At 38.0% G+C, this 20,908-nt stretch overlaps 1 protein-coding gene across 2 annotated transcripts in view; it reads left to right on the top strand.

Annotated features, from left to right (window-relative positions):
* Nucleotides 1-20,908, top strand: part of ctnna2 (catenin (cadherin-associated protein), alpha 2) — a 455,639-nt gene that overhangs the window by 413,134 nt on the left and 21,597 nt on the right. For both annotated transcript variants that reach the window (XM_051898161.1, XM_051898166.1), the window contains 3 exons: nucleotides 14,950-15,042; nucleotides 16,105-16,261; nucleotides 20,219-20,419. In XM_051898161.1, the coding sequence (XP_051754121.1) occupies nucleotides 14,950-15,042; nucleotides 16,105-16,261; nucleotides 20,219-20,419 (451 nt within the window). The remainder of the gene's footprint in view (nucleotides 1-14,949; nucleotides 15,043-16,104; nucleotides 16,262-20,218; nucleotides 20,420-20,908) is intronic.

Raw genomic sequence — 20,908 nt, 5'->3', positions numbered from 1 at the left:
CCTTTCATTTTCTCACACCCACCCCCTTGTTCACACCACCTCCTAATGGACAACGTGTGAATGTAAAGTACATCCGTTGACGTGTAACATTAGCAATTTTCGAACACAATCTGGACAATCTGCTCTGATTTAAAACACTGTGCCTTTAATGTGTTTCTTAGAAACCTACTCTTACAATCTGAAAGCATGTACCGTTTTAAAAGAAATGAAATAACCAGAAAAAGACACAAAAGCATTGCGAGCATAACAAAACAATCCAGCTATGGTTAATTTATGTTAATATACTGACAATTTATTTGTATTACACTGGAAGTTAGTGAAGGTGAAAAATAGAGACATTTCTTGTTATTGTAACAAGAAACTTGTCTTCTACATAAACCCTTTTGATTGAGGTCCTGATGTAGATTTTAAATCAAAACTGCTAACTCATTGGGGAGCCATGCAGCTATGTTATGAATTAGCTCTCCAGAAAGCATTGAGGAAATAAAGTAACCTGCTCCCCTGGTACAAATCATTGTCCATGTCCATTAATCAAGAAAAGGCACAGTGTCTAGCGTGACCGAGCGTGCAGCTGTAGATCAAAAGGCATGAACAAAGGAGACACAGAGGAGTGACGGGCTCAAATTGGCTGTGAGAGTCTTGAAATTATCAATACATTAGGGATCAGTGATGCCTTTTTCTCCAAACTCAAGGAAGCCCCGCTGCGCAAACATGCAGAGATTGAGAGAGGACATCGCCCTTTAGCTGTGAAGATGGATAACATCTCATCATGTTATTTGTCGATGGAGATAAATAGATATTCAGCTGATGTTTACTATGCTGTCGATTGGGTTGTATGTGAATGTAAGAATGCAGTAATCTGTATATAGATTAGGTGACCCTTATCTGGTCTGTCTGATTGTGCTCACAAAAATATTAAGCCATTATAGCAATAAGGTTAATAATGATCATGAGTGTTAGCTCTTGAATATGGAACATTGTAGCAAAATGCTAAAGGAGTTTGTGCTTTCCTAGAAATGCTGGAACACTGTGTGAATAGCATGAGCCTCCCAAGTCTACTGCAGGTGAGAAGATCAGTAATTGCCTTTCTTCACACTGGCAACACACAAACACAGACTCACACAGGCCTCTTTGCAGCTCATCCAGACAGAGCTGTTGAGAGACAGCCAGCAGCTGATTGGCACCGTCTCAGTCTCAAGCTTTGCTCGTTTTTCACACTCAGGTAGAAAAGAGGAGCTATCCAAAACCTGCAACTGCCACAGTTTACCCAAGAAAAAGAAAAAAAGCTGCAAGATATCTTTCTCTTTTCGCTCCAGCACGCCTACCCCTCAAATCCTCATCTAAGAGCTTTCACTTGCCTGGGTCTGAAATGCAGTCTATCAGAAGGCTATCTCTGGCCCCCTTTACTCTATGCATTTCGTATCTGGATAGTGTCTGGATATTTTTGGATAGATTGCATTTACACCTTGCATTCCGATGCATTTCCAATGTGACTGAAAATGACACTTAGGATAGGATGCATAAGCCAAATAGGATGCATAAGCTAAATTTTCTTGGCATTTTAAAAATATTAGAATCAAAAATATTATTATCAAAGTACTTATTACTATGACAGTCAGCAATATCTGGTCTGTTTTGTTTCTCTTCCCAAAGTAAAGGATGCAGATATGGATTACAAGTGAAGATAAGGTTAGCAAATTATATTTTAAAGTGAAAATACTCCAGAAAAGTAACATGAGTGCGGATTTGGGGAGAAAAATAGAGATTCCAAGCATTGTCCAGCGGAATAATTCATGGGATATTTTTCATTACATGGGGTGAGAGGATCGTAAGATATGCCTGTTCTATTTTTTACATTGTGTGAGAAGAATATAAAGAAAAATCCAAGAACCAACAACAGTATTGGTAGGAATAAAAGAGCTCTCTATAAATAAATACAATTAGTTTTAGATATTTTGTAGGTGGCTCGATAGCGCCAGACGAACTCCTCCTAGAGAATTAATCAGATCAACATCACATTTGGTCATTCTAATCTTGAGGCCTTAGCGATGTTAAATTAAAAAAGATCTTCAGTTTTTGTTGAACGGCGTGTCCGTGGCGGCCTGACAAAGTTCGATGTTTCTCCATGAAACAGGAAGCTTTTGTACGTCAGACATACAATGTCCAACCTGCCCTAAACCTCACGTTTCATAAGAGTCCTGGCCTGAAGACATCTACATGCAAATATTCAGTCATAGCACCACCTGTTGGCGACAGGAAATGGCATGCTTTACACTCTAATTCACTCCCTGAAACACATTTGTAAATGCCATGAAGTACCAAACATGCATGATTTCATGTGTTTCTTGCAACACTTGGCTAAGTGCTAATGTATGCGATTAACGCCACGAAACAGGAAGTTGTTGTAACTCAGGCATACAATGTCCAATCTGCCCCAAACTTCATGTTTGAGAACAGTCCTGACCTGAACACATCAACATGACAATATTCAGTTATAGTAATAGCGCCACCCACTGGCATCAGGAAGTGACGTGTTTAACACTGTGATGCACTACTAGAAACATACTAAAATATGCAATTGAGTACTAAACATGCTAGCAAAACTTACCTGACTGTTAAAGCATGCTATTATCGTCATGAAACTGGAAGTTGTTGTAACTCAAGCATACAATGTCCAATCTGCCTCAAACTTCACGTTTAATAAGTGCTCTGGCCTGAAGACAGCTACACGCCAAAATTTAGTTATGGTCATAGCGCCACCAGCTGGTAGCAGGAAGTGTGGAAAATACAAATGACTGAAGTAGTCCTACTATATTTATTTCTATACCTAAATGCATGTGGCATGGGTGCGAGGGCCCTTTCACTGCTGCTTGCAGCTTTAATTTATATACATTTTTGATGCTGACTTTACAAGAACTTCTATTGTAAGAGCTATTTTACTCTTATTAAGTGCCCTGTTGTTGGTTTTTGGCTATTTTAATATTATTATTTATGTTCTGCTCCCGCTGTGTGAAAAATCTTTAGTATATAACATTTACTCATGTATTTTAAAATGGTGTTGTGGAAATTCAATATGAATATATCCTACTTATTACAAACTAATCTGACTTTTCCACCACAGACAATTCGGTCAGTCTCCAGATGTCAATATAATATACTACAGTATTTGTGAGTAATTCCCTTCCCGAAGTATGGTAACAGCATCCAGTCAAGAAGCTACTATCACTAACTCAAACCACAAGTGAGCACCAGGTCTTTAGCATCTATACACTCTCACCACTCTTCTCAGGTGTACGGTGGTCTAACACAGGATCATTAATACTAACTCCAAGTTTTACAGCCTCATCCCGAGTGCGGGTCTATAGTCTTCCAACACTATCACTGTCCCTGCTGTGGTCCTTTGAGCGTAGAATCTTTAGCACTGCTATTCTGCAGTAGCGTAGCATATACCAGACGTGACTCCCAAGTTGCTCTTTGCAAGAATTAAGTTTTATTCACGGCCGGGAGCTCACTTGTCACAACAACCAAGAGAGACTTCCCGAACAAAAAGATACATGTACATTTATATCTTACAGTTAAATAAAAATCAATGTCACTCAAGTCTTCTTCTTCTGGGATTGGTTATACTGATCTAGTGATTGGTTTGTAATGATCTAAGCTAATCATATGACTGTTAGTTCTACTGTGTTAAGCACTTAGCACTTGGGTAAGTCTAGATTCTTTGATCATGTGATGTATATAGATATACATGGTCTTTGACCTGAGCATCCTTAGTCTGCACTTTTCTGCACATTCCATGTTTAAATACACTTCTGAGGCCTTTACATAAAACATTTCTATCACAATGGTCAAGTGCTATGCAATTGTTATCTGATCACTGAAATCATGTCAATACCAAGTGCTCTGGTCTGTCTGTCTCTCTATCTCTCTCGCTCTGCTTCGTTTCTGTTGTTTTGCACTCTACAAGCATTCTCTCCATCCAAACACTTTTAAATGCATTGTTTATCTCCAAACAGTTTTAAATATTGGCCCTGGAGTATTCTTAAATATACAAAGAAATTACAAAGAACAAGCTTGGCTCCATTTTCATAATTGAGCTTCGCTGCCAAGCACAACTGCTTGGCTTGCACCCTCACTAGGAGAGATCGATAGTTCAGTGAAAGCTGAAAGCTGCCTGCTTATACTTTGGGAAGTTGGGGAAGCACACAGTGCCTTCCAAGTTTCTCAAGCTTTTTATGTTGAAGACCTATTATCTTCTCTGATTTAAAGGCATGTTGGGATCCGAGTGCAAGATGTGTGAGTAAAATCAATCAATCCAAATGTTCTCTGTGGGCGCATATGTCCGTGAGAGCTGACCCCTGATTTGAAGCAAAGCAGCCCACACAGCCTGGAGTTAAAATAGGAAGTCACTTTTCACACTGAGCAGAGATCTTTTTGTAATGATTTAGCTAGGACTTCGGTAGGGCATCTCTGAGTGCCACCACAGCTGGGTAGCAATGAACCACCTGTCCCATACCGCTCTATCACCCTCTCGGGCATCCATCCTTCTCAATTCTCCAACCATGAATATATCAGCGTTGTCCGATTGAACAGCATCTCCGCCGTTGCCCTAGGTGATTAAAGTCGCCACCCTTCCCCTTACCTCTCCACTTGTACAAAGTCAAGCATGTCCACTCAGCTTTATGGATTGTTTATATTGCTTTCAATTACCTTCTCATGTCCCACACTGAAGTCAGTAAAGTTTTATATGCTGGAAATTACTCTCCAGGCACCCATCTCCACCATAACTGCCAGAACCCAGACAGAAGCTCTCCTTGCCCTGGAAAATAAATCATATTTAGAATTCATCAAAATAATTTAGAGTTTATTAGGGTTTATATGCCAATCTGAGCAGTGCTTTGGGACTCGACTTTTTATACCTAGTGGTCGCTTGTCAGTTGTTAAACTCATTAATAAAGCTAAAAATCACACAGCATTGCAACTAAATTAAATTTCACAGCGGCGGTTGTTCTCAGTGAAATGTGGCTCGTATGAACCCTTAAAATAGACTTCTGAAATTCTTTGATGTTATCTTGGGTTGCTGTGCACTTGTGATTTTTTTTTCTCTAGATTCTGATATGAAAGAAGCTAAAAATAGCTATGTTTAATATTGGGATTATAGGAAATGTAGGCCTACTTACCAAACACACACACTTGAATATGTGGTTTAAAGGGACTCTCCATAGGCGTAATGGTTTTTATACTGTACAAACTGTATATTCTATCTATTTCTGCATTCTTTCGAATTCCAAAAATCAGCATTTGTTTTTTTTTTGTTTTTTTTTTTTTTTTAAGCCATTTGGTTTACGAGGACTGGACACAGGAAGTGTCCCCGTAAACCATGTTTATGTTGCAATACCCATGTCATTATACACATTTGTGTCCATATAAACAAGAACACACAGACAGATAGAGATATTAAATGGTAAAACTGATATAATATATATAATAATAATATAATATCTTAATATTTGTCACAAAATGTAAAGCTGTTTTTGCACTTATAACAGACATATCATTCATTTGATATAAATGAGTACCTTTCAGTTTAGTAGACATTGCTACATTAATTAACATATAAACCACTTTTTCTTTGAATTACCAGGAAAAAATAACTACTGAATGTACTGTTGTATAGTATACTGTTACTTTGATATAAAATTCCTTCCACCCCTATATATTTCATTAACAACTCAGAGTTTCAAATAAAAAAGAAAGAAAAAAAAAAACTAAGAGGAAGAGTCTGATTTAAAAACACACCGACTGCAATCACAAGAATAGCAATCAATATCTAATCTAGCTCAAATCAGTCCTGACGCAACAGAACTAAATGCAAATGCAGTACAAGACAAATGAAAAAGACACAAGGGGTTTATTTTATTGCAGTCAATAAATGTCTCTACAAGAAGTATTTTGCAGAGTTTGCATGCTGTATGATATATCAATAACCACGCATAAATGTTATTTTGATATATATATATATATATATATATATATATATATATATATACATATATATTTTATTTTTTTTCCTCCCTCCATACGGTGAAAATCAATGCTCTAATGTTGTTTTGGACACCACTAACCTTTGTTGTATTGGTAAAGAAACAGTTCCTTTGTTTTCCACAGAAGAAAGAAAGTCGTACAAGTTTGGAACAACATGAGGGCAAGTATGGGATGGCAAAGTCTTCTTTTTTTTTTTTTTTTTTTTTTTTTTTTGGAGTTTAAGTTAGCGTAATATTATTTTCGAGTTAGTGTCAGTGGTTGGTTTTACTGTGCACCACCATATCAAGGAAGTAGCAAATGTTGTTCACTTTGTGAACTATAAGCCAACAATGGCAGACTGCACCTTTCCTGAAATAAGAAGAAAAGTAATCAACATGGCTTTCGACAGGCTTTCTCTTTTCATTTGGTTGGCTCTCCTTTATTTGCCTCAATTCAGGCTTTGTTTATCAACTGGATGATTGTGAGGCACTTAATTATGCCACACTCCAAACTGCAGGTTTCCCAGGCAATAAGCTCCTTGGCACAGTGACTTAGTTGAGGAAAGTGGTGTGGACGCTTACTGACTTCTTAAGCAAGGCCTGTGACTCGCATGATTAAGATTACAGACTCTGGAGACAAATAAGACTCAACTTGGGACTGTGTCTGTGTGTGTGTGTGTGTGTGTGTGTGTGTGTGTGTGTGTGTGTGTGTGTGTGTGCCTGCCTATGTACTTCTAGGTGGTTGAAGGCACTTTTGATAGTTGTTACTGTGTCCAAGGTTTAAATTGAAGAAGCTTATCACTAACTCCTGTAGTGGAGTTGGTCTTTTAGCATTTCCAGCAAACATCTGCAGAGTGCTGAAAGAAGTGTTATTTTGTTAAATAGGCAGGAATGTAAAAAATACCTAGCTATTTTCCAGCATATTAGGACTGAAATTTTCATGGTTTTGTCCAAAATATTACTCTCATTTTCAGCGTGCCTATTTACTGCAGCCTGTGCGTTGATAAAAATAATTAATGTCTTGGTCGTGATTCTAATAAAATATCTTAGTTTTTAATATATATATATATATTAAAAACTAAGAAAAACCAATCAAAAAAGACAAACAACTAAATTACTCAAACTTTTACTAAAATTGTAATTAAAATGGAAAATTTTAAAATAAAACCCCCTCCAAAATATTATTAAAAACTATAACAGTATCTCAATGATACTACAATAACACTGACACAATAGTAATATTATGGTATTTTTGAAGTAACTTGTTATGCAAGGTGATAATTCAATTTAATGGTTTATTTCAAAGTACCATGGTATTGTCATATGATACCACTATACCATGGAAATTTCAGAGCATCGTTAAATTGCTAATGATTGTTTATAAACCACAAGAAACCAAATATTCTGTTCATATACATAGAACATATAATAGTACATATAATGATAATATCAACATAAATATATTAATGCCAACCTTAAAAGCAATATTTTTAACAGGGAAGCCCCTGTTGATGAGGACAATGGCAACTACAAAAGAAGCAACACCAGCAAACAACATCAACAAAATAGCATTCATAATAATGACAATAGTACCAGTGGTATTTCTACTAATATCAGGTGAAATAGACCAGGAACAGCATTTTAAAGCGTAATATTTATTTAATGTTGTTTTTATGGAGAAAGATCAAGGTTTGTCCTAGACTGTTCATGGTGGTTCTCCATTAATCTCCTTTTAGATCAAGACTTGCTCTTAATGGTCCTCAAAAGCCATTAACTTACACTTTGCTGAAATGTACCCATGCATACACTGAACCCTTCATTTTCACCAAGGCTAAACCTCTGAAGGGGCTGGGACAGTTTTTCATATTGACCTTCATGCCAGATCTCATTATCTCCAAATGATGTCTATTTATGACAACCCCATACATCAAATTCAAGCCTCTTTCTGCAACTTTGGTGACAGTTAACATTTCACTGCGGTACTTTGGAGACTTCTGGCTATAATGGGGACTTTGCAGGTTCTCAAAAAGAGAACCTGACAGAGAGAAGAGTGGAAGAAGAGAAGAACCCGAAGGGAAGAAAGGCCTCTTGGCTAATGGCCAACCTGCTCCAGACCGCAGCCCTGTGACCCAGTTGAGCGTGCTAGTTGGAGGCATTTAATGTAGCATACTGGCTAAGGACAGGTAGATTTTAATAATATAGCTCCATTGTGAGATTCAGGCTTCCACAGCCGTGACAGGCCCACCAGCTTTGACTCTATTACACTCTTCTACGTTGAGCAGAAGTGTCAGTGTAAGAAGCCAGAAAGGCTAATTCACTACTGTGAGATGTCAAATGAGAAGATGTGCTGTGTTATTAGGACATTTCTCAGCCACATCCTATCCGTTACATTTTCACTTGGTTCCCTTTGGCGAGAAAGCAATGCGACCCAACGGACCAATAAACCAGGCTGTATTACATTATGTGATGGGTAATTACAAAAGTGAAAAGCAGCAGTGTTTGTTTTGAAATTTGGTCGGACAGACATATTTCAGAACAACTGTCCAAAACACAAAAATACAGACAAAGACTTGATTTTTGCTAAAAATGATCATATAATGACAGCTACAAAGAAAGCCACAATCTGCCTGCGGAGCTGTTGTCTATCCATCCTGACTAATAAACAGGTGCACTTTGAGCAATGAAAGGAGAGTTTACTCACACTTGACTTGTATTAACTAATTATGGTCCATTTAGAATTGCTGTCTTGTGAAAGCGAACCAAACCAAGATTAAATATTAACATTGTAATGATTTAAATCCTTGTTTCGGAACAAAGCAAACGATCTACAGGTGTGAAAACGCCCTTAATGTGCACAAGTTCTCTAAAGTGATACCAGTAATCTTTTTGCTGATTTCGAAATTCAGTAACAACTATACAAAAACGAGTCAAATAGAGACCTCATTTTTAATCTTAGGGTACGTTTACACGACAACGATATGCTTAAAACGGAGAAGTTTTTCCTTTGAGTTTTCCACGTACAGAAGACACCATTGTCAAATGATTCCCATTCATATGAATCCATGAAAACGACTAAAAACGCTGTATTCTGCTGGAAGGCCATTAGATGGTGATGAAACACTGTAGACTGAACATGTAATATGCATATGCATGACGTAATCGTTTTCACAGATTTGCATTTTTGTTGTTTACACAGAGACTGTTTTCAAAAACTTGCACTTAGAAACCCGTTTTCAAAAGTTTGCATTTTCAGGCCATCAAAATGCCGTTGTTGTGTAAATGAACGGCCAAAACGCATAAAAAGCTTTCCATTTTTAGTTGAAAACAGTGCCGTTTAAACAGCTCCTTAGTCTAGAAATAGGCTATACAGTGTAATTTTCAGCAGCATTCAGCACATATGAGAGTGCCCATACACAGGACACGTTTACTTAAGGCAGAACGCAAAAAACAGTGTGCACACTTAGGTGTTGATTAGGTGTTTTTCATTGGTTGCATCTAAAATCGCATTCTGTTTTGAGTAGGTACTTATTCAGATAAGGAACTTAAGGCTCGTTCACACAGAATGCGTCTTTGTGTCTAAAAACGAGAGACGCAGCGCTCAGGAATGGTTTTTAAAAAAAGCGCAGTGCAGAACGCGAGGGTCTCGAGACGCGCTTTTGAGACGTGATGTAATAACGGCAATAACAAACAAATAAAACAGTTGTCATGCCAATTTGGTACTGTAAACAGAAGCTCACAATGCTTGCCCTGCCTCTCAGTTCTTCTGATTGGTCCACTGTTTTGGAACTGACATTGATAAGTGGCGCTGTGTGTAAAAGTTCTTTTAACTTGACACAGCGTCTTAAAATCGCGGCGCTCATGTACGAGGTGCCAGCGTAATGGACATGCACATCCGTCTAGCGTGTTTACATAGAAAAACATGGAAACGTAGCATGTTGGAATAGAAAAACGCATTCTGTGTGAACGGCCGGTCCCTTACTTTGCATATATATAGTATGAATGTATGTCATATGGATGTAATCCGGATATAGTAGATTCATCATGACGTCATTGTCGTGTGACCTACCAGCATCAGTTGTGTTGCTTCACCTTCTTTGAGTACTTTGAGAACCTAAGTATTTTTCAAAAATTTCACTTTGAAAAATTCTTACATACAGTATTTCTTGGGATTCATATAAATACATTTTTTTTTTTTTTTACTTCTTTCTTATTCGTGAAGATTTTCATGAATCCAGCCCCTGATCCCTGTACTGTCATGGTATCAGAAAGTAATACCATGGTAATCTGATGTATACTTCGGTACTGAATGATACCATAAAGGTGGAGTCACATTAGCAAAATTTCAGTGAAGGCAAAAAGTTCAGTTGTCTATTGTCAATTTTAAATGTTTGAAGCACAGCTCACATAGAAGTCACTTTTAAACCAGGCAGCTTTCTGTTAGTCACCATATAGGAAATTCACATGACCATCTGAACCCGATGTGAAATCTATGTTGGGAAATCTTTTGCCCTCACATGGAATTCCTGAACGTGCAGATTGCTATTGAAATTTTGCCAAGCATCAAAAGCACAGGGAACGCTGAGAATCAAAGGGGGAACAAGAATAAGTTGACGCAAAACCGACTAAAACTCGCATCATCTGCACGAACGCCACTGCAAAATCTGTGCAACTTATCATGCTAACCTCAGGGTCACAACTCTGACAAGTCTAGCACTTCCTGCATTACTTGCATTTAAATCGATATGTAAACTTGTCTGGGCCTTTCCAAATCTCCCTGTTGACACGTCAGGGGTCATCAGTTTCAAACATCTGGGACTTTATTGTTGAGGTTTGTTGGTAGCTCTCACATGGTCACGCTTAGCGACCTGTGTTTGTTTCACCCCCCCAGAGGGCCGTTCTGCTTCATCTGTGCTGACAGGCTGATTTATTTGCACTCTGACCGGGGTACGGTTGGGGAATAGGGGGAAGCACTCAGGCTAACACCTTCTTGTGCCCCACTCTTAACTGACTCTCTTCTGACATCAACTTTCCCTCTCTCTCTCAGATTCTGTCCGTGAGCCCTCATTCAATTTTTTTTCCCCCTTTTCAGATGGAAATACAATAAACAATACCTATTTCTTGACAGGAATGTTTCGACCAAGAAGTGCTGAGATGTTTGAAATACTGATTTAATGTGAGAGGAGGCACAGACTGTGTTCCATGAGCTAGTGAGCTGCCTTTATACTGTAGATTGAAACCTAAAAGGAACCTCATAAGTGACCAAACTGAAATAAAATGCTCTACATATCAAGTAACTTTGTGCCGTACAAATAGAGCTCCTCATGTGAAGTGCACAGAAGACTCGACCATGTTCCAATAATGCAACACTCATTATCATAAACACACTGCACCCAAAAATAGAGTAAAACAGTTCGGTTGACTTTTTTGTGTGTGTGTGTGTGTGTGTGTGTGTGTGTGTGTGTGTGTGTGTTAAAAAGATTCTCAGTGTTATTTATTAATATTGTGAATTAGTTTTTATTTTATATTTTCAGTTTTAATTTTAAATTTAGTTTAAGCTTTAGTGATATTTTATTATTTACAAATTAAGTTTTATACTATTTAGCTTGATTATTAGTTCTGTTTTTGTTTCAGTAATGTACTGAAACTTAAACTTATTTTATTTAAATTAGTTGCCAAGGCCATGTTTCTCATTTTTGTTAAAATTTTTCATCTCTTGGAACAAACTTTTTGGAGTTGTTGTTGTTGTTGTTGTTAATAATTATATTGTAAATAATCATTTATGTAGATAATCATTTATGTTGATAGTTTTAATAATTTAATTTTCAATTTTAATTGTTAATATAGTATAGGTAATTGCATTCTAATATGCAATATTTTGTCTTTGTTTTATTGTATTTTTTCATTTTATTTTATTTAAGAACTCTTCAAGGGTATAAGGCTGACACTCTGCACGCTGATTCTCTGGATGTGGTCGTCCAAATGAAATGCTCGGAAATCAATAGTTCTTTTATAAAGGTCTAACTAGACAACACATAATGGTCGGTCAGAGAGACAACACAGTTACGATGCGGTCTCTTTCTCTGAAATATTCTAACATGCAAGGATGCACGCACACACACGCTTGTCTCAACCTAGCATGAAACTCATGAATATTATTTTGACATCCTTGGCTACCTAACAGGGGCCTTCTCTTTGAGAAAATAAAAAGGACTCACAAAGGAGGAGTGGTTCTTTAGATAATTGCAATTAGTATTTTTGGCCGGACACTGTGTCTTGGCTGGGATCCAGCTCTGAGAATTGAGTGCTGGAGCATCGGCCAGTTCTGGCTGCCGTCCAGGAGCTGCTGCTGGTTTGACTGCGTGTTCAGACCATGAAGGACTAGTGAGGACCAAGGGAAGTGTGGAATTACATGACAGGATATTATTTCCTGCAAACGCTGTGAGTCCCACACTGCCAGCCTGGTGTATAAAACAACCCCCTACCTTTCCATCCGGTCCTTTATGCTGCTGTCTCTTGTCCCTTTTCTACCAAAAAAGGTAGTGGAACTGGTGCCCACTTCCACTCAGGTCCAACTGCACCTCTAAGATACAAGGTGGACCTGACAGTTGGGGAAGGATGGGTACGGAGGTGGTTGCCACACTCTCAGGAAAAAAAAGCCACAAAATCCATCACTGGGGCGGTACCTTTTCAAAAGATACTAACATGTACCATTTTGGTACTATATATACACCATATCTTCTTTATCTTGTGGCAATGCTACATTTAAAATAATTAATAATTATAATAATGAATTTTTGTGAATAGATCCAGAATCATTTCAGAAAGAATTGCGATGCATCAATGAATCATTTTTTTCCCCATTGGTACTTGTATGCACACATCATCACTTGCAACCCTCAAGCATTTTAGTCTTTACACTTTTAGCAGCACAGCTAAACACACACACACACACACACACATGCAAGCACACACTTAAACGCAAGAGCGATCCATCAAAGCATTCAGAGCTGTCAGGGGTAAACAGGAGAAAAGGGCCGTAAGCAAGAATCTTCTAACACAGATTTGATTTGCCTCGATTTACCTTTAAAAAGAAGAGAAGCCCGCTGATATGGCTTCAGTCGTATTGCATTTGCCAGCAGGCATATGTCACTTTAGCACCGTCAAAATCCTTACTCATGGCTGCTGTGTAATCTGATTTACCAGCAGAGGATGAGATGCTTGGAACACCAATTCTGAATTGTTATCAAAACGGCACTGACACGCCTATTAGCGCCTTTCATTGAGGGCTGACGTGTCACCAAATTATAAACTTTCTGAGTAATATTCCGGTGTTTTCTGTCGGATCTGACGTTTTTGGCAGAAAGGGAGAAGGGAGGCAGCCAGGTTTTTAGCATCCAATCTGGCCAGTGCTCCTTGCGCAGATGCTTTTCTGATGATGGAAGCGAGCAAACACGAGAGAGAGAGACCTTTTCTCAACGCACACGTGTATTCACGTGTACGCACCGATCCGGCGTTGCCAGATGCACTGCATGATGGGTAACCTGAGGGCTGCAGGCAGGCAGAAATTAGACAAGGAGGTATTGCGCATAGAGGAGCCATCTGCTAGTTTAATTACACTCTTTCTGTCGTTTTTTTTTTTTTTCTTCTTTTTTTTTTTTTTCCCAGGTAAACTGGCCTAATGATTTACATGGGAACATGAAGTTCAGTAATGAACCCTGGTTATTCCACCAGTGCTTTGTGGTGACAATTTCAGATTGAAAATTCGACATTACCTTATGAGTGAATAACAGAAACATGGCAACCTCCAATTAGGACCCCTTTCTGTGTCCGCTGACGGTTTTGGGGTAATTTAGTTTTTGCAATAGGAGTTTCTATAGCGAATGTGAACAAACCACTGTCCTTCTGTCTATAATATATATTGCCCTACACTTCCTCTAACTCGCACTGGGCCCTGCCCCATGCTTGGGACAGCTCTGTATATTGCATGTGTAAGCATCATATTGCATAAACAGGTATACAGACTATCTGCAAACTTATGACATGTGCCGCATCTCATTTAAAACCATTATCTCTAAAACAAATATGCAAATTATACAAATTCATAGCCTTTTCCCCCCTTTTTCCCAGATAAACTGGCTTAATGATTTACATGTGAAATTGTGAATATGAAGTTCAGTAATGAACCATGGCTATTCCACCAGAGAGCTTTGTAGCGGCAATTCGGATGGAAAATTCCACATCAATTTATGAGAGAATAACAGAAACGCAGCAACCTCCAATTAGGACCCCTCTCTGTGTCTGCTGACATTTTTGGGGTAATTGTGTTTTCCTGATGGGAGATTCTATAGCACATGTGAACAAACCGCTGTCCTTCTGTCACTGCAGATGCATGAGAACATGAAGCGCCAGCTTCTAAATGTCCAGGAGATTGGCCGGTAAAAATTCAAATTAGAGTGTGTGTGATGTCAATTATTCAAATAAAAGCTATTTTTAAAATGGTAAAAGAGAGACCAAGACGGGATGATTTGGGGCCAGGGGAGCGGAGGGGAAGAGGGAACCACAAATCATGTTCTTCACGCTGGGAAATAACAAATACCAATCCAACACTTGAATGAGCCCTAACTCTCTGTACATATTTTGCCCTGACATTGCCTTTCAAGCCAAGCATTAAATCCTTATCCATTGCACACAGCACTGATAACTTCAAACATGAACAGCAAAAAGGACTATGTGTTTGTGTATGTGTGCACTCTGCTCGTAAGCTTTATTTGCCCCTGTCTGAATGCTAGTCTAACCTGCCTGATTTATAGAAATCTGGCAACCAGAACCCCAAGGTCACTTTATACTTTAACCTCAACATAGAGATGACCCAATGGCTCACCAAACTCTCTCTCTCTTTCTCTCTCTCATTCTCTCTCTCTTTCAGGTGGCCAACCTCGCCTGTTCCATCTCCAACAACGAGGAGGGTGTGAAGTTAGTGCGCATGGCAGCTACACAGATCGATAGCCTGTGTCCTCAGGTAAAGGGCCTGAACCTTTTCTATCCACCCAGTGTTCAGTTTAAACCTCTTGCAGCAGTTTTATATGGTGGTGATAAATAGGAATTCACCAATTATTCAGTATAATGCACCTTATTTGCAAAATTCTGTTTATTCCATATAGCAGTTTGCCTGCTGCAACTACCATTACACTATTACCGGCCACAGAAAGCACAGAATTTCCTTTAGAAGAGATGTTTATGTAAAAAAAATTTTATTGATGATGGCAGCAGAAGAGCATATCCAGGCACATATCCAGACCTGTCAGATTTATTAAAATATGACTCACATTAGATTTTTTTAGCTATTCAAAGTCAACAAGAAATGCTGTTTGCAACCCATTGAGAAAAAATTGTGAGGAATCAGTGAGAGGAAGCATCCATTGGAAACAGAAAAAAACATATTGGTTTTCGTTACGCCATATTTTTATTTATTTATTTTTTTTAAGAGAAAACATGCACACTGGTAATCATTCACAGTAAGACTAAGAGTATGTATTAGAAAGGGTATAAATAGGGTCAATTCAAAGTCAGCATGAAATAGCTTTAGCAAACCATTTTTTTTTTTATTATTTGTAATGTGACATTTATGAGAAATGTTGAGAAATTTCAAGATGATTCAAGAAACATTTTCACTAACAGATCTCACATTCAACTCTGATAAAGCAAGTCCCCTGAAAGTGAAGTTAACACTAGAAAACTCTGGAAGTATTTGTTGCTCAAGATTGTTTCCTCTGATCAATGTAATGGGCTACTAGGAGAATTTGGAGACAAATTTGAGCAACCTCTATCCACAAGAGACCTTTAGATTTTATGAATCATCATATGACTCAAAGCTGTCAAAGCAGCAGGTATTCTGAGGCTTATAGGTTTATAAATAATGCAAAGAATGTTCATAGCTAAATAATTTACATTTTGACTTGAAACCTCCACATACTACACTTGGATTCACTCATGTGTCTACACTGTTTGTCAGTAGCATGACTCTACAATTACTTTTGTAGTTTTGGTAAGGTTCAGAATTATACCATTATCCTCCTCACAGGTAATCAATGCAGCCCTGACCTTGGCCGCACGCCCTCAAAGCAAGGTGGCTCAGGACAATATGGATGTTTTCAAGGACCAGTGGGAGAAGCAAGTACGCATCCTGACTGAGGCCGTAGATGACATCACTTCCGTTGATGACTTCCTGTCTGTTTCAGGTAATATGGAAACCTTACACAGATCAGAGGTCCAAATGATTGACTGCTTGTCAATGGTCTGTCAATTAAAAAATCTAAAAATATAAAATCCTTTTTTCCTGTTTCTATATATTAGAAACACCTGCATAATAATAAGTGAATGAACAGTGTGCTTAAGCTACAGTATTTGTGGGTTATAATATGTTTTTGTGAGAATACCATTGAGTACTTACTGCCTGGTGGTGAACAGTAAATCAAGCAACCATTCTGGTTCCAAACTATTACAACATTTTAAGACTTTAAGAGCTTTTTAAGCATAGAATGTGAATGTCCATCATCCTCCTCTTGACGTCTAAACTCTCCACACTGAGTACAGCGGTAGAATATAGCGATGTCTATTTTTCCCTCTTTATAATGGACACTCTAAAATGTCAGCTGCCTCTACCATCAAGATCCCATTATCTTGAATAGGAATGTCCATCTTTCTAACAGATGGAGAACAGAACACTGGATAGGAATGTAAATGGCCATATAATTTAACATAAATATGAACAATTATGACCCTTTGTATATGTAGCCTTGCTTTGAACCAGTGTTCACTCACACTGTGTTACTTTTTTTCCACGGCTCTAAGTATTCTTGTTACATGTCTACCGAATTTCATACTTGTACGTGAAACGTAGCGCAACATTTTGCCACACCTAATTCTGAAACCCATATCAGACGTAAATTTTCACCACTTCTCAAGTCAAGTCAAGTCACCTTTATTTATATAGCGCTTTTTACAATGTAGATTGTGTCAAAGCACTTCTGACACGTGTGCAAAGTTTCATGAGTTTTCGAGCGTGTTTAGGCCCTCAAAAATGCAATTAATTTCGAAGAAGAAGAAATATTGACCAAGCAGTTACAATAGGGTCCTTACACCATCGGTAAAAAATAAAAAAAAATAAATAAAAAAAGGCTTAAACACCTTACCTGGTGTAGAATATAATGTATATGCCGTGAATACGCTCAGAGAGGTTTTCTCTGATAGTTCATCAATTTTTGCTGATGAATAAGGTAATCATACAATCAGGTAATTCATTACAAACAAGGCACACCAACTTCAGTCTCACCTTCCACTTCAGCTAAAACCGGCTCTCCTCTACATCAAATTCTCTTTTTTGCAACATTTTACTAGATAAAGTATAGTAATATCCTGTCTGGATCCGGAACAAATACTATTAGAATTAATAGTACTTACTTGTTATATAGCCAGGGATTTCAAGGCAGGGATTATAATAAGTCAATACTAAATATACAGCAAATGAATGAACGGAATCCTGGTTGTTGTGGGCCAGATCCTTTGTATATCTGACAGGTCTATGTGGGCTGTATGAAATAAAGCAGTAGGCAATATTGGTATGCATCCCACCTCCTGTTGTCCATTCCAGCAGTGCATTCCAGTTTGGAAATATTCTTTTGCAAATCTGTAAATAAAACATGTCAGGATTCAACAGTAAGGATTTATTATTATTATTATTCCTGAAATTCTGGTCTGGTTAGACAAGTATTTGAGATTAGTACTTGCCCTGCCAACATTTGCACTGGACACAAAAGAAATATAAATTTTTAGCAACATATTGTTGTATGTGTTAGAAAGAATTTGAATAGCTGACACATGGATATTCATTTCTTCTTTATTTTTTTATTTTTTTTTTTTTCTATCAACAAAAATATTTACTACCCAATCTACTCATGGCCTGTTTAAATTATCAGACAACTACATATTTTAATGACAAAAAGTCTCAATTTATAAGACATAAAAATGCATATATATGATCAGCCAACACAAAACATTTACACTGGCTCAATAAGACAGATCTGTCAATTGGCTCGAAACATTCTTACATTGGCCCAGGGCCATCTTTATTGTTGAGCCCTACATATGCTTGTAAAATTCATATATAATTGATCTTTTCTGCTTGCAAAAAAATCAATTACATGTAATTTATTTCACAGGAAAGATGTAAACTGTGTTTTGCAAGAGCAGGGAACCATCAATACTTTTACATGGAAAAGGAAATTAAAGTGTAAAGGCTGAAAATATTTTTAGTACTAATGTTCTATACCAGAACATCTGAATAGCCAAGGTTTTTCTTGAATCTGTTGAAAAATATATTGTAATTGTTTTCCCGTTTTCATTTGGTTTAGCCTCTATGCAAGTTCATTACTCGTTATTAAGCTGCGCTGCTTTATCTAAACTTAAATAGATCAGCTTATACAGTAGATCAGTTAAGGAAGTGCTCTTTTGACCTGTTGCCATAAAGAAATGAGAAGATAAACAAAGCGTTTTTTTCCAAGCTATTAAAGACAGCTCTTATCAGAATAGGAGATAAATAACACCCTCATTAAGAAACAAGTGTTTAATGAGGTCCAACCAGAGAAGCATTTTGGTCTGTTGTCTTGCAAGTAGTTCTAGGAGAATGTCGGAGCATTTAGAGCACATGCTCCAACACAGAGCCATGGTGTTCATGGGTGATTCAGGATCAAGAGTACAAAGTATTCCGTGAAAGTCCATGCGTTTTTATTTATTTATTTATTTTCACAAAAAAAGGGGAAAGTTGTTTAACCTACAAAAATGAAGGAGGGGCTTCATAGAGACTGGAACTAAACAGAGAGTTACTGACAGACTGGGAAGAGAGGTGCTGCAACAATGTCAAATATGTGAAAAATGTATTTTGATCATCCAACCTATTTCAGTAGACCCCATAAACAAAATCAAAACTTTGTAGGGCCTCTTTAAAAGGGAGATACATTTGATTTGTTTTAAACTTGCTACTTTTCATGCTAGCCCTGCATCCCAGTGTCTATCCATCCTAAATAGTATGTGAGATTACAATAAGCGTGTCCCAAAGCAAAGTATGTTTAAAAGAGTATGCCTTCACTATATGGTTCACTATTTCCAGTAGATTTTCGAAGTGTGGATCCATGCACACTATAAAGGCTAATATTGCCCACAACCCATCGCAAGTTGGACGAGGATTCAGTTCAGAATTACAAACACGAGTAAAACGTGTTACAAAACTAAAAAACATGGCGGATATGCGCAACCGACAGTGAGAGGTTTAGATAAAGGTTTGAGTGATTAATAATAAAAGTTTTACCTGATAAAAAAATATTTAATGTTATCAGTGTTATATTTCATTTGCAATAACAATCTGGACTTTAATAAAGATCTGTTTGGCCATTAACTTTTAAATGCATCATTATGCATTAACATGAGGAGAATCTCCGCATGAAAGACCCACAACCGCAGATCAACGTGCTACTGCATTTCTCTCCAATATGGTAGGAAATGAAATGTGGAGGATTGTAACTGTGACAATATGATTGACAGGCCAGTTTACGGTGACAGGATGCGACAGACAGCAACCGTTAAAGACGCAATTGCATGACGTGATAGTATGTCCCAAAGCTTGTATACTCTTTTGCTACAAAGTATGTACTCTTTTTGTGAAGACACTCAAAAGTACATACTTTTGAGTGTCTTCACAAAAAGAGTACATACTTTTAGGGTGTGGCATAAGTAGGCGAATTGGGATGCAGCAACACTTCTTATTAAGGTTCTTTGCTGGCATCTATGGTTTCACAAGGAACCTTTAATGTCCATTGAACCTCTCCATTGCACTAAAGGTTCTTTATAGTGGAAGAAGGTTATTTAGTTTATTAAAATGTTCTTCATATGAAGACAAAAGTGCTTCTTTTTTAGAATTGTTCACTGAAAGGTTCTTAAAATGGTTCTACTATGGCCCCGCTATGAAACCCCCCTTTTGGAACCTTTATTTCTAAGAGTGAATGGCTATTTATTTATTTACTTACTTACTTATTTGTTAGAATTTATCTGCAATGCTTTAAAAAATGTCAAATGTCATAAGTGACTATTGTTCTTGGACAACAATAAGTGTTGTCTCATTGTTTTATCTCATCTCTCCACAGAGAACCACATTCTGGAGGATGTGAATAAGTGTGTGATCGCCCTGCAGGAGGGGGACGTGGACACACTGGACAGGACAGCAGGGGCGATCCGGGGCCGAGCCGCTCGTGTGGTGCACATTATTAATGCTGAGATGGAGAACTATGAACCTGGCGTTTACACTGAGCGTGTTCTCGAGTCCATCAAGCTCCTCTCTGAAACTGGTGAGAAACACCTGGGTCCTGAACTTATCTTATGCTCACAAAGGCATGAACTTATAGTAGAGATGGGGACAGATGGACAGAGGAGACCAGGAAGCTCTTGGAAGAAGGAAGTTAGAGGAGAGAAGGGTAGATAGATGAGAAAAGATGGTGAGGCCGGAGATACCACCTGTTCCCTCCTCTGGCACTCATCCTTTGCTCATTCATTTTTCATCTGTTTTCCCCCAACCCCTCCACCTTTCACAGTCTAGTGCCAGCTTTCAGGAGGTGGCAATTTAGACTCTGACAGACAAGGCCGAGGGCCAAAACATACCAAGTAATGCAGAGATTTGTGCATAGCCTTCCCAATGCTTTCAAGACACAATATCTGGCAGGAAGCAAAAAATGCTGCTATCTTAGGTGTTAATGTGTGAGAAACATCTCACCTGACACTTTTTGATGTAGTTGTTCCATCTTAATGCACTTCTACGATTGTTTGGAATCAACAAATGG

The sequence above is a fragment of the Ctenopharyngodon idella genome, chromosome 1 (genome assembly GCF_019924925.1).
Source record: "Ctenopharyngodon idella isolate HZGC_01 chromosome 1, HZGC01, whole genome shotgun sequence".
Classification (NCBI taxonomy): Eukaryota; Metazoa; Chordata; class Actinopteri; order Cypriniformes; family Xenocyprididae; genus Ctenopharyngodon; species Ctenopharyngodon idella.
This window is presented reverse-complemented; position numbering and strand designations above follow the sequence as displayed.